We start from the raw sequence: 13,571 nt of genomic DNA on the forward strand, positions 1-13,571 counted from the left end.
TATCCTTGATCCACTGGAAGCCTCAAATTGGCAAGGCGTGGAAAAAATATTGCCACTCGAAGAAAATAAGGTACACAACTTTTACTTTAGACGTGTCTACTAGATACATATGATATGTTGCAATCTACATTGGAGCATATAGAATATTTAGTTGATTTTTATAGAACTTACCCTGTTGATGATTTATATCTAACATCTTCTTGTTGGGATCAAAGCATGAGCTTGTTTAAAGTTGTAATTTGCAATTTGTATCAATAAAATTGCATTGCATTTGTACATCGCTTTATTCTAATTTTATTTATACAAATATATTTACATTTTTTACTTGAATTACAAATTCACAATGTATTAAAAAAAATTGAACCGCCGAACCGGCCCGGAACCGGACATGCAACGGCGGTTCCGCCGGTTCAAGTGAACCGGCGGTTCACGGTTCAGGAACCGGAACCGCCGATCCTTGGCCGGGCCGGTTCAGGTTCACCTATTTTTTGAACCGGAACCGGCGGTTCTGAACCGTGAACCGCCGATTCCCGAACCGTGGTGACGTCTACCTACTAGCCTACGTAGAAATGAAAAATATCATGAGATAAGGGACTAGAAAGGCAAATACAAGTTTTTTGAATTTGATAACGCTCATTTCTTCATTTAATGAAAATCTGTAGCAACCAGCAGATTCAGATGCCAGGAAGGAGGGTTTGTTCAGGCTTTAATTAGACATGTTATTTCTACGTCATGATTAAAATTATCATTTTTTTTTGTGAAGAAGTAACAGTGGACGATTAATGCATTCCCAATAACTGAAATTAAATTTATATTTCAAATATGAGCAATACCAAAAATAAGACATGGGAGAAACTTGAGTAACAAATTCATCACATATACTACTTACAGATCTACTATATGACATGTATTCCATTCCGTACATTTCTATTTTAAAAAAAGGGATATGTTATGTACAAGAACAGTAGATATATATATCTGCCAATTGAATTCAAACAATTGAATTGCCTCCCAAAATCTCTGCCTCCCTCCTCTACGCAGATTGTAGCAATAACAATGTACAATTTCTACATTTGGAAATAATACTCCTACCAACAGGCAATAGCCCCGCCGCAGAGCCAGTCACAACCCACGATTTATTCATGTGAGAGATGAATCAACCGTGGATGCATGCTAAACTCATTGATGCCAACGCGGCAGAGCAACATGTTGAGATATTGCACGAAAGGGATGACACCAAAAGCAATACCTGCTGGTCCGCGCATCAAGAAGCTTGTTTCTGATTACGAGCGTTTATTTTTGCACGAAGAGCATCTATGCCTTCTTTCCTTGCAGGCGAGTCCTTCCACGCAGGAGAATTAGTTGCTACTTGTTCCTTGAGTGCTTCCTTCTCCAATTTCTTCTTTTCAGCTTCTGCCTGCTGCTCATTTTCATCATGAGCCTTATTGAACAGCTTGGTGAAGACTGCTAGAGTTTGAGTCACTGCAGATACAAAACCACATATATAGTTTAACAAGGCGGAATACTACTCTGTTCTCCATTTATTTACGCCAAGCAATAGTCACATCCCCTTTTTTTGTTATCGGGGTTATTCATGCCTTCACTTGGGACACAATAAGCAAAATGACCCCGTAGAACCCAGAAATAACGAACAAAGATGCATAGATGCCAACGATACAGGAAAACTAAACTGTCCCAAACCTTGCTCAAAGGGACATCTTGCTGGGTCTTCGCCAAAATACTTTGACAGTGTATCTGCATTTCTCCCCTGTGAATTTCATTGTTATGTACAGATTTTTATTAGTAACAACAAAATAGAACCAAACAATGGCATTGGCCCAAGCCGCATCAGAAATAACACTTAAGCTCACCATTTCACAGCAGGCAATAACAAGTGATCTCACCTCAGATCACAAGGTGAATTCCAAAAGAAATATGTTTAAGATGCATTAGAAATAACAAATAGAGCTCACCACTTCAGAGTAAAGGTTGACAAGTGACCTAACTTCCGCGTCAGCAATATGGAGAAAACTTGTTAACACCTGTTAAAGCCGGTTCAGCAATTCCCCAACTTTATACATAGGGTTTTAAATGCATATGACATCTAAACACTAATATGCAGGCTAGTGAGCTCATCATCAGAGACATTACTGCAGATTATTTGATAATGATTGCAAATATGCAGGTTCCTATAGATAACAACATAGATCAAGCCTTTTAAAAAAATTAAAGATGTAAGATATAAAAACATTTACTCCATACCTCCTAAAAGCAATATCAAGGTGGAATGCCACCAAGGATGAAGGATACTTGGGACACAAAAACCATGAGTGGAATTTCAATACATTCGATTGTTTGAGAGAATTAACCTATGCACTCAAGTCATTATATTTATCTCTATGCTGTAAAACACAATGAAGAGACTTCCTATGTATTCATAAAGACAGGAGGTTGGGTTCAAGTAGTAATTTTAGTCATGAGGATGAGAATGTATCAAAACATTATGCATTCTGACCTTCCGAAAGCCAGAGGATACAGCACCATCATTCTCTGCTGCAGCTAGTTCCTGTTCAACCTTCTCAAGGCCTTTGCTAACAGCTTGCATTTCTTCAGCCAGAGTCTTTAATTGTATCTAGTTAAGCCACAATAGGATTAATAAGCAGCAGACATAGTTACATATTCACTGCAATTCATCCGACCAACCTTGGATGCTGGTTCCAAATGTCCAAGATCCTTACTGAAGTCTAGCAACTCTGGCATCTTCTCAGACAGGATCTAAAAACAGATAGAAAGTTGAGAAAGCCATAGTAATCGCAAAAAAGGAGCTATGAAGTTGCATCATTCGAGAAATTGCTGTAAAAACAGATTCATTGAATACTACCAACAGATCCAGCATCAGAATAGAGATAGGATCAATAACCTTCTTTATGACAAGAACCCCACTAAGTAACACATGGTTAGGTTGCCTACAATCAACAACTACAATTCCCCAAATGATAGAGGCTCACTTGACTTTCAGGAAATGGATTATGAATTTATTCATATATTATTCCATGTTTAACCTACAACACCAATTGTCTTCCATTTCCATTTCCATTTCCTTTCCTCCACCTCCAAACCTGATAGGCAAACACCTCCTAAGGTGCAAGAGACATTACAATTACAGATAGAACTCTACCTTACATAGGTAATGCATTAAGGTCATTTTGTTATTTCTTGCACGCGTATCAGAAAGTTTAAGAAGACTATCCAACTTGAATCCAATAGCAGAGCCTGCGGTGCAAGTTATTAGAGGATGAGTTGCAATTCAAGATATTAGAATGAAAAAGGAATATATCAACAATATAGGAGCTTTTATAGTCGTATACCTCTAGCAGTACCCTGGTTTAGTGCATTTCCCAGTGTAAGGATTGTTTGCATGATTTTTCGTAACTTCACAGACTCCTTAACCTACCAAAATTGAAGAATGAGAAAGATATGGCCGCATATTCACAGGTGAAAAAATTCAAGCAAATATAAGAGTACCTCCCTAGCAGCATCATTGATTGTGTGCAAGTTAACTTTTAGGTCCTTCACCTGAAGAATGAAACTAGTTATATAGTCAACAATCAACATTGAAGCTTGTAGTTAAAAACTGTGCCAAGCATATATAAACATATGCACCTGAGTATTAAAAGTTATTGTGAAAGCAAATACTCTTAATTTGGATTCAACTCGTGGAACTTTCATTAGTTCCAGGAAAAACTGAAATATTTGAAGCGCAATTGTTAGTAAATGATAAAACATTATATAGCAATTCTATAAAGTAACCAAGAAAATCTTGAACCTGTTCGCACTTTCCTAGCATCTCCTTGTCCCCGCTGTAATTCTGGAAGGAAAAGAATATAAGAAAGGAAATTAGTACACTATGCTAATGTGAAGGAAAGAGTTAAACAAATGGAAATAGATAGTTTTGATAAACTTTCACGGGTTTGGAACCTCTTTAGTTTCTGGGATTAATTTAAATCAGATTTTGGTTGTTTCTCAGGGCCTATTTGTCTCTACCCTCTTAAGACAATTTTTCAAACTAATGGGATCTTGCAGGCACACAATTGTAACTGAGGAAATTTGTTAAATACATTATATTGTACATACATATTCATAAATAATATGTATTTAAATTGTAATTAGGTTTATCTAAGAGAGATATACACATGAATATGACATAATACATCTTCTGGTTGCTGCTTTTTTTAAAAATTGAAGTCATGTGATGCCAATGCTGAAAAGCATATGCTATTTCCGGGACTATAGAGTATCCAGGGAAATTATCTTCAAACCATGGTGTTTAATTTTAATATTTTTAGACATTTGGATATACCTTGGCAGAATTGTATAAGCTTAATTTAATGAACTTCTTTCTTTAAAACGCTAGCTTATCTGTTATATACACAGGTCATCTAGTTAATGAATACACAGGAAATTCACTCCCAAATATATGTTTTTTTACATACTTTCACAAATATATTGTGCGGTGGAAATGTATACATAAACTAGTATGCATAGATATACACAGTCACCACAAGTATCCAATGCATATGTGTGCTAGTAAATTACAACTGTCTCAAAATGAATCCCCCCCCTCCTCTTACTTCAATCTATTTCTCAAAATGCTCTCAAATAATTCAATGGAAATACTCGAGACAATAAGAACTCCACATGGTTTTGATTCATTTTTCTGAAAACATTCATGTCTATCAGGCATTAATTCGATAACTGCACTGGATCCTTCATTATTGTGTCCAAATTTGGTCCTGATATATCCATGGATGCACAACAGCTCCTTTTCTTTGTTTTAAATTCACAAATAAAAACATGAAATAAAAGTATAGATATAAATTTCAAGACAGTATAAGCTAGCACGATACATTTTGTAAAACGTATGGGCATAGCATGACACCCACAGAGAGAAAGGGGGGAGGGGAAGAATAATACCTTTAGTGTCTCCATTTCTTCTTTAGTAGGACAGAATTTTATAAGATTTTCAACTTGATCAATGTCCAATGCAGAGGAATCCAAAGCCAGGATGGCATTCTATTAAAATGAAAAAATAAAGTGAAAAAATAATAATTTGCACATATAGTTTTATTGGTTGAAAAGGAATTTCAGTTTCTGTAATGAAATAAGAATATAAGGCCTATTGCAACCATCTACTTAGGCGACAAATCAAATTATTCGCAAATGAGAGGATGATATCAAGAACTTACATTCATATCTGGAAGGGGTATCTTAATTTTCGTGAGCATGATTTCACAGTTATAGGCTCTACGCAAATCAACCTGGACAGGGTAAAACACTGAATTAAACTAATAAAGAACCAAACAGGGAGATGATTTATCATTTAATAGCACAGAGATGCAACACAACTAACAAACAGGAAGATGATTTATCATTTAACGTCACTTTTCCAATGACTTGGCTTTCTTCTAATTTTATTTAACTTTTTCAATCTCTTTATTATTTAGTCACCTGTCTATCAGCATGTGATTATCAATATGAAGTGTTATAGTTCAAAAGGAGAATCTGAACTCAAATTAGAGTATTTATTTTTAATTTTTGCCAGGTTCACATACCCTGCTCCTATTAATCATAGATTTGGATATTATATGTGTTCTAATTTTGGTTTTATATAGCTTCTCATAATGGATGCATGTCTCTAAGCTCTTTATATGGACTAACAGGAGAATGCCAAAGATGTGAGATAATGTTTTTTTCACTAAAATAAATGAATAGCAATGGTAAGATTTTTTGCAGCCTCGAAAGAATGATGCTGGTTAACTCAACAATCATTCTTTGAATCTTTAGTTTTTGCTATTCCAAATATTACGTAATCAGATAACACTCTGGTAAATCGAGAAAAATGAAGCAAATGACGTTTCTTCAAGTTTACAAGAAGAAGTAGGCAATGACCGATAGAGCTACTAAGTTGAATGAATGTAATACCAATTGCACTTTTTCTGGCTTATTTATTTTGGAACCACGTGCGCCTGCGCCCTTGTTAGCACCATCTGAAGCAGAAGCCACTGAGAAAAGGCTCTCAAGTTCAGAAATATCAATTTCAGGTGCCCTACAAATTTAACAATGTTTCATTAGATGTTGCCTAAGGTCAAAGTGGATAATATAATTAACGTAGGACTAGGAAGATTGGGATACACCCACTTTGACTGACTATCTTGTTTTGGAGCATCAGCCCACAAGCTCCCTTGCATTGCTCGAGTAACTTTCACCCAATGTAAGGGCTTCAGGGAAGTTTTCTTAGGGGGGATTGAAGAACTAGAACTTCTTCCTTTCGCTGAGGGCAAAACTCTGCCTCTTCCTAAAGCTGGAGGTGGAGGTACACTGGAGCTCTTTCCTCCAGGAGGTGGAGGAGCAGATCGTAAACCATGACCTGGAGGTGGAGGAGGTGCTGCACCTAGAACAGTAGGTGGTGGAGGTGGAGCAGGAGCTGAGCCACGTCCAGGAGGTGGTGGGGGTGGGGCAGGAGGTGGTGGAGGTGGGGCAGGAGCTGAAACACGGCCAGGAGGTGGTGGAGGTGGGGCAGGTGCTAAACCACGACCAGGAGGTGGTGGAGGTGGGGCTGAACCACGGTCTGAAGGAGGTGGCGGAGGTGGGACAGGTGCTGAACCACGGCCTGGAGGAGGTGGCGGAGGTGGGACAGGTGCTAGGCCACGACTTGCAGGAGGAGGTGGTGGTGCAGGTGGAGTTGCTCCTGAACTACGAGAAGGCAGTTGTGGAGGTAGAGGAGGTGGTGGTGCAGGTGGAGTTGCTCCTGAACTACGAGAAGGCAGTTGTGGAGGTAGAGGAGGAGCGGGTGGAGGTGGGGGTGGAGAATGTGTTGGATTCCCAGGAAGCGGTGGAGGTGGAGGTGGAGGTGGAGTTGGACTTCGTCCAAGAAGCGGCGGAGGTGGGGGTGGGGGTGGAGCAGGTGCTGAACCATGTCCTAGCAATGGTGGAGGTGGAGGTGGAGCTGCTAATACATCACAACTCGAAGGTGGCGGCAGCGGAGGTGGTGTTGGAGGTGAAGTTGCTATTAACACACCACCGGAAGGATTAACAGGTGGTGGTGGTGGTGGTGGTGGTGGAGGCGAGGATGTTGTTGGCTTGGCAGTTGGAGGTGGTGGTTGAGGTGGGGATGTTGTTGACCTCGGAGGTGGAGGTGGAGGTGGTGGTGGAGGTGGAGCTGTTTTTGGTGTAGGAGGTGGAAGTGGAGAAACTACTGAACCACTATTTGTAGGAGGAGGTGGAGGAGGGATTGTGACTGAACCACGAGAAGGTGGATCTATTGCTGGAGCATGAATACGAGGTAGTGGAGGTGGGGGTGGGGGTGGGGGTACGGTATTACTGGAACTGATTAAAGGATGAAGTGGTGGATGAGAGGGGATGTCCATAGAACTATCATGTGAAAAAGGAGCTGGCAGTAGCAGCCCTTCAGACGAACCAGTGGGAGAAGATGAAGGAAGTTCCTTGCTATCAGTGATAGGTAGTTGAGAATGCCCTGTAACAGAATCAGAAGACGAGCAGGTTTGCAATGGTGGCTGAAGATTAGTTAAAAGTTCAGCATCCGAACTTTCCATTTCCTTTAAAGTTCCACGAATAGCATGAGAATCTAACTGCCTGTCATCAGTAGTCAAAGACTGGATAAGATCAATAGGGGTCGACCTTATTGGCTTAATTTGATTATCATAGGTCCTGAGTTCAGAGGCATCCTCTAAAGTAGAATCGAAAGATGAACGATCATCCAGCAAATTGAAGTCGGGTGCAATGGCTTTCTCTGCGTCCAGTAAATCAAGACTATCAGCAATGCTGGAAGCATTGTTTTCTTCTTCAGAATCAAGAGGTGATGAATAACCACTTATCCTCCTCAGCATCGACAAATCCTTGACATCATTCAACACAGTTAACTGCTTAAGTAACCATAATGCAGCATCATCATTACTATCAACCCAATCCACACCATTAAAAAACTCTTGCACCCTGGAAAAAGCTTCAATGGGCAGTCCACCTTTCTCCTCTCCATTCAACATTGGCGTATGAGCTTTGGGGGGAGAGCGGCTCTCAACATCTCCAAATAGCACCTGCCCTTGCACATCAAATATTTTAGAAAACAAAGTTTGTTAAATTATGTAGCTTAATCACTAATTAAACTATCTGCCAACGAAATGAAAATTTACCTCAGCCCTAAAGCCTTTAGGAAACCTGGCCTTTGAGTCCCAAAGGATATCCAAGTTCTCAGAGTTGAGCATCAATATATTAGACCTAATAAAAGCTGTATTGAACATAATACGGAACATCATAACTTCCCTTTCTGGATCTAAGTCAAAGTGGACGCATTCCAATACCACATCCCCTTGCACTAAACACTGTATATCAATCTTGATGACATCACTATCTTTCTGCATAGAATTCCAGCATACCCAAAATGTATAAGAATACTATAGAACTTATTTGGATACTACCAAGAAAATCAAGGATCAAAATTCTTACCTGGCGATAATGACGAACATGTCTGCCCTTCTTATGCATGGAATAAAGCATTTGGGTTGATAGTCCATCTTTACTAAGGAGATTTCTACCGAAAACACGGACAATCGGTCTGCACCCTTTCTGATTATCAAACCTTGGAATTGAACGAAGAATGATACAGTCTAATGATAGAGGCCTCTCAGGCGGAGGCCACTCGGGGGATATGTTTCTTCTTGATATGTATTGGAGGTACCTAAGCTGAGATGGAAACGGATTCAACGGGGATAATAGCTGCAACAAACCTTTTGGACCTTCGCGATAAACCATTTCAAGAGTCTTTCTTTCACCACTATGCAACTTCCTAAAAACCAAGAAGCTAGATAAAACAAAAGCAAGCAGCGGCCAACCTCCTCTTTCACAATGGAGCAACACCACATTTTGGAAATTCCCAAGAGAAAGCCAACTCTCACTCGCGCGAAGAAAATGATGAATTAAAGATAGCGGCAGCAAGGGGCAACCCTCATACTGCCTTGGATAATCCATAACAGTGACATCATATTCACATAAAATCTCTGCAAACTGGCTCCTCTTCTCTCCTTCCCGAAAATTAAATGCAAGAAATGAGGATTCTGGGAATTCTTCATGTAACTCATTAATGATTTCGTGCAAGTAAAGTCGGTATATATCCTCTGGCAGTACTTCAGTTGAGAAACAGGAATCAAAAACTGCAAAATGTAGCATTGGCTTCCATAAATACATGTACATTTAAAAACAAAAGCTGATGGAGACTAATATAACTGGAAACAGTATGTAATGAAACAAAATACCGTATACTCTGTCTGAAAGTTCGAGCAAACCGTCTGGAGGTCTTTTGTAGAAGAATCTACTTAGTAATGACATATTTCAATAGTAATCAATCCTCCGTAAAAATACAATTCAATCTACACCTGAAAATGGCAAAACAAAATTGAATTCACTAGACATTAACTCTCCCCAGTTACACAGTAGATATATATTATGGAGAATTGACAAATTTCACTAATCTCTAAAAAAATATGCACCGAAAACAGGATTACCTAAAATTTTGGCGATTACGTATAAACTAAAACCTATTACTGCACAGAGCCTTAGTGAACTCCCAACTCTAAAATCCCAACACAAACCCCAGAATTACCGAATAAACTAGGTATATATCCAACAAAAAATGATAATGAAATTTAACCAGATACGGATGGGGGAGATTGACTGGACGATTGAGCAGCGGCGGAGGTGTCCAGAAACGCCGGATACGGTGGCGATGAGCTGATAATGCGGCGTCTGACGGCAGGTGTGTGGTGGCGTCTCAAATTTTCATTATTTGATTGTTGATTTTGAAAAAATTCTGGACCAATTTGAAATTGAATTTGAGGGGAATACTATTCAGCCAGGATTTGAATGTGGTCGGTGAATAAGGTGTACGCCGCGCTTCAGTTGCTTGTACCTATTTTCCAGAAAGAAGATTACGCATTTTTTGGGCAAAACAGCATTTCTAAGTGAAAAATGTGGATATTAAAATGGTAGGGCAATACTTAATTGCTAATTATAATTAAATAATAGTTAATAGATATTTAATTCAAGTGTCTAGATCATCAGCCTCGTAATGTCAATACGATCAACAAAAAACGTCAATATGAGTATTAAGGTGAATTTACAACAAATTAGTTGTAACTAACTTTTGAAAAATATCCAATAACTTTAAAATACATATAACTTTCTCGATAAATTATGTTTTCGCACAACATATATCAAATTAAATATAATTTTATAAGGATTCTAACGAGATCTCACTTGCATATGTTCCAATGTCAAAATTTGAAAAAAAAAATCAAAAATTTTCAATTTTTCCGTACAGCAACAAATGTCAACATAGTATATAAAATATGTCAATATAATACATGTAGAATGTCAAGATAAGCAATGTGTTAACATTCTCAAAGCATTGTGTTGACATTCTCAAAGCATTGTGTTGATATTTTCGAAACACTATATTGACATTTTCATCCAAAACCCTAATTTGGTAGTTTTTTTATCTTTTTTAATTTAATTAATAAAAACAAAAATTACATGTGGCAAATTTTAGACCACAAGATTTCTAAAATCCTATGGTCTTAAATTAGTTGTAGTTAGCAATTAAATGATGAGTTAGCAATTTATCATTCCCCTACATGGTATATATAAATATTTTACTAATATTTCAATTTAATACAAAATGTTTTATAAGTTTATATATTTATATAAAGAGTTTATTTAATATTCCAAATTAATATTCTCATTCCATCAAATCCTGTTTAACACCTTTACTTTTTTTTCATGTGCTTCCTACTTCTCTTCTGTTTTTTATTTGTTTACTACTCACTCTGTCCGTCTTTAGGAGTCCCGGTCACTTTTGTGCACTCGTTTTATAAAAATGATAATAAATAGTTAAAGTAGATAAATGGTAAAGTAAGAGAACGAATATTGTTGAGGACACTCTTCTTAACATTATTCTCTCTCTTACTTTACCATTTCTCAACTTTAATTATTTATTATCATAGAAATTTTCAGATTAACAACAGTATAACTTTTAGTTGTATTTCTAGTTGGAATCGGGAATAATTTTGTATCAATGATTATTATAAAAAAAATTTGTATCAATGATTATTATACTCCTTCCGTCCCATAAAAATATGTGCACTTTCCATTTTCGCCCGTCCCACAAAATATGTGCATTCCATTTTTGGAAAGTTATATCAATTTAATAATATAGGTCTCACTATCTACTAACACTATTTTAACTACCATTTTCACCATCTCTCTTACTGTTGTAACAGTAATGATCAAGAACGATCAATGAAGCATGAACTATATGAAACAAGATTTGAAACCGAGAAGAAGAAGATTTTTAAGTGTGAAACTTTCTGGAATCTTATTCAATGGAGGAAATCAATTGTTTACACTCTATGAAACTGAAGCTCAACTTGCTTCAACAAACTAACCAACCTCTCTACTTATACACAAACAAGAAACAAGTAAAGAAGCAAGTGAACTAGACTTCACTTCCCAAAAACGGTTATAACTACCAATTCTAACGGCTAGTGTTCAATCACTTCTTGAACTATTGCTTTGATGTTGTGTTCCACACCTTTAGCTCCATGCACTTGCATTGATCATGCTCAGCCACATCTTCAACACTTACTTTACCATACATTTCTCCTCATCTCTCTTACTTTACCAATTTTATCTTAATTCCCGTGCCATACTCATTGCCCATATTTTAGGATATAATTTCAGAGTGAATAAGATGAAAAAAAAGAAGAGAAGTAACGGTGTTAGATGAGATTTGACGGAATGTATCAATTATAAACACTAACTTTTTGTATGAAATATGTTAACTTAAAACTTTTTGTAATAGATTGAAACATTGGTGAAACATTTTGTATATATCATGTAATTATCCCGAAAATTTTTGGTCAAATTATAGTTAAGACTAAAGATCATTTGTGATCCTAAACATATGACGATTTTTCGATTTTGGTCAAAAAATTTGTCTTTTGAGTTATTGCATCCTGGACAAATGAAAACGGTTCGGATTTAGTCCATTTTTAACGGAGCAGTCAAAAATTGACGGTCAACGCCAATTAATCATATTTGGACTCTGATTAAATTATTTAAATTATCAAAAAATTAAATATATTTATTCTTGTCCTACTCTCTATTTCTCAAATTGAAATTAAGGTATTCAAAAATTGAACCATCTCTGTCCCTCAAATTGATTATTTTATACAGTTGTTGTTAATATTATCATTATTATTATTATTATTATTATTACTATTATTATTATTATTATCTTACAAGCTAATTATAACTTACTGTATTAAACAAATTTTAATCTAATCGTTTAAATTGTGCATTATATTTAAAAAATCATTAATCTTTGCCATTCTCCTTTTATTTTTTTCCTATTTTATATCTGGAAATCCTTGAGGGCATACTTGAACTCAATTTATTGATATTTTATGAAATCAAATCTGACGTTACATACTTTTTTTTTTAATTTATTACAAAAGTATAATGTGCATATTTGTGTAGATAATGAGTAAAATTACTGATTACATTTAAAAGAATTATTACTACATAAATTTGTACTGTATTTTAAGATACATATATCTCCATTTAAATCATTAGTGTCTCACTTGTGCCATAAACGACACATTATATATATTTGTTGTAATGTTAATAGAAAATCAACTTCTTTATGTATACTTATTATATACCCTGCACACTAATAGTGTGTTTGAATTAGAGTTTATATTTCATTTAGATAAGAGCATAATCATTCTGCAACAATGTTTTTCATGGTTTTCTAATTTTATTTATGGTGTTTGAATTGATGGTATATTATCTGTAGTCTTTAATAATATATGTTTGATATGCTATATACTACTACATTATAGTGTGAAATTCCAAAACTATCCTCTGATTTTTTATAGTGTATTGAATCTGAAGGTTATATTAGTAACTTCAGTTAATTTAAAATTGACATTTTAGTGCTATCACTGAATTTTTGTTGATAGTAATACACCATTTTCTTGTCCTAATACAACGGGCCCTTGCCCTATGAAAGGGCCACACAGAATATTTATATGGCAATTTAAACACTAGATTGAGCAAGTAAATGCCCTTTAAATGCTCCTATCTACCAATTCAAACATATTAAATGTAATGAATACTTTTACATGGTCACCGAATTCTTTGTGTGTTTAAAAATGACTTGTACCGGTACTAAATTTGCTGAGTTTCATGACAAATTATTCCAACGTTTCTTTTACCCGGCAAGAGCACAAGTTCTACCTAAAGTATGTTATTCCCATTCCATTATATAGTGTTGGAATCTTGATTTTAAGATGTCCGGTCAATGAAGTTTGACCAATAATAAATGTGACGAGACATTTAATTTTGGAGAATTAAATGATATAGCGTTGATCTACGTTCCGCGTAAATGACCGTAGTATATTCACTTTCTCAAATCCGATTTCCGGTGAGTGAGAAAT

General features: G+C 36.4%; 1 protein-coding gene across 1 annotated transcript; it reads right to left on the reverse strand.

Moving 5' to 3' along the window:
* Positions 1-885: 885 nt before the first annotated feature.
* LOC121767732 (formin-like protein 14) lies at positions 886-9,977 on the reverse strand. Its single transcript, XM_042164060.1, has 18 exons — positions 9,725-9,977; positions 9,330-9,449; positions 8,524-9,227; positions 8,211-8,432; positions 6,199-8,114; positions 5,983-6,106; positions 5,247-5,318; positions 4,975-5,073; positions 3,827-3,868; positions 3,664-3,744; positions 3,526-3,576; positions 3,369-3,450; positions 3,179-3,273; positions 2,704-2,775; positions 2,516-2,632; positions 1,974-2,042; positions 1,702-1,768; positions 886-1,482 (listed from the first exon to the last, which is right to left on the reverse strand). The coding sequence occupies exons 2-18, from the start codon at positions 9,400-9,402 to the stop codon at positions 1,265-1,267; spliced, it is 4,104 nt and encodes a 1,367-aa protein (XP_042019994.1). The 5' UTR covers positions 9,403-9,449; positions 9,725-9,977; the 3' UTR covers positions 886-1,264.
* Between the last annotated feature and the right edge of the window lie 3,594 nt (positions 9,978-13,571).

This window comes from Salvia splendens, chromosome 15 (genome assembly GCF_004379255.2).
Source record: "Salvia splendens isolate huo1 chromosome 15, SspV2, whole genome shotgun sequence".
Classification (NCBI taxonomy): domain Eukaryota; kingdom Viridiplantae; phylum Streptophyta; class Magnoliopsida; order Lamiales; family Lamiaceae; genus Salvia; species Salvia splendens.

What these genes read in the sequence shown, in the direction of transcription:
- LOC121767732 (XM_042164060.1), bottom strand. Translation starts at nt 9,402, where the DNA reads ATGTCATTACTAAGTAGATTCTTCTACAAAAGACCTCCAGACGGTTTG. An exon ending in CTAAAGGCTTTAGGGCTGAG is followed by an intron (nt 8,115 to 8,210) that starts GTAAATTTTCAT and finishes GTGCAAGGGCAG; the next exon opens with GTGCTATTTGGAGATGTTGA. An exon ending in TCAACCTTTACTCTGAAGTG is followed by an intron (nt 1,769 to 1,973) that starts GTGAGCTCTATT and finishes TGAAATTCACAG; the next exon opens with GGGAGAAATGCAGATACACT.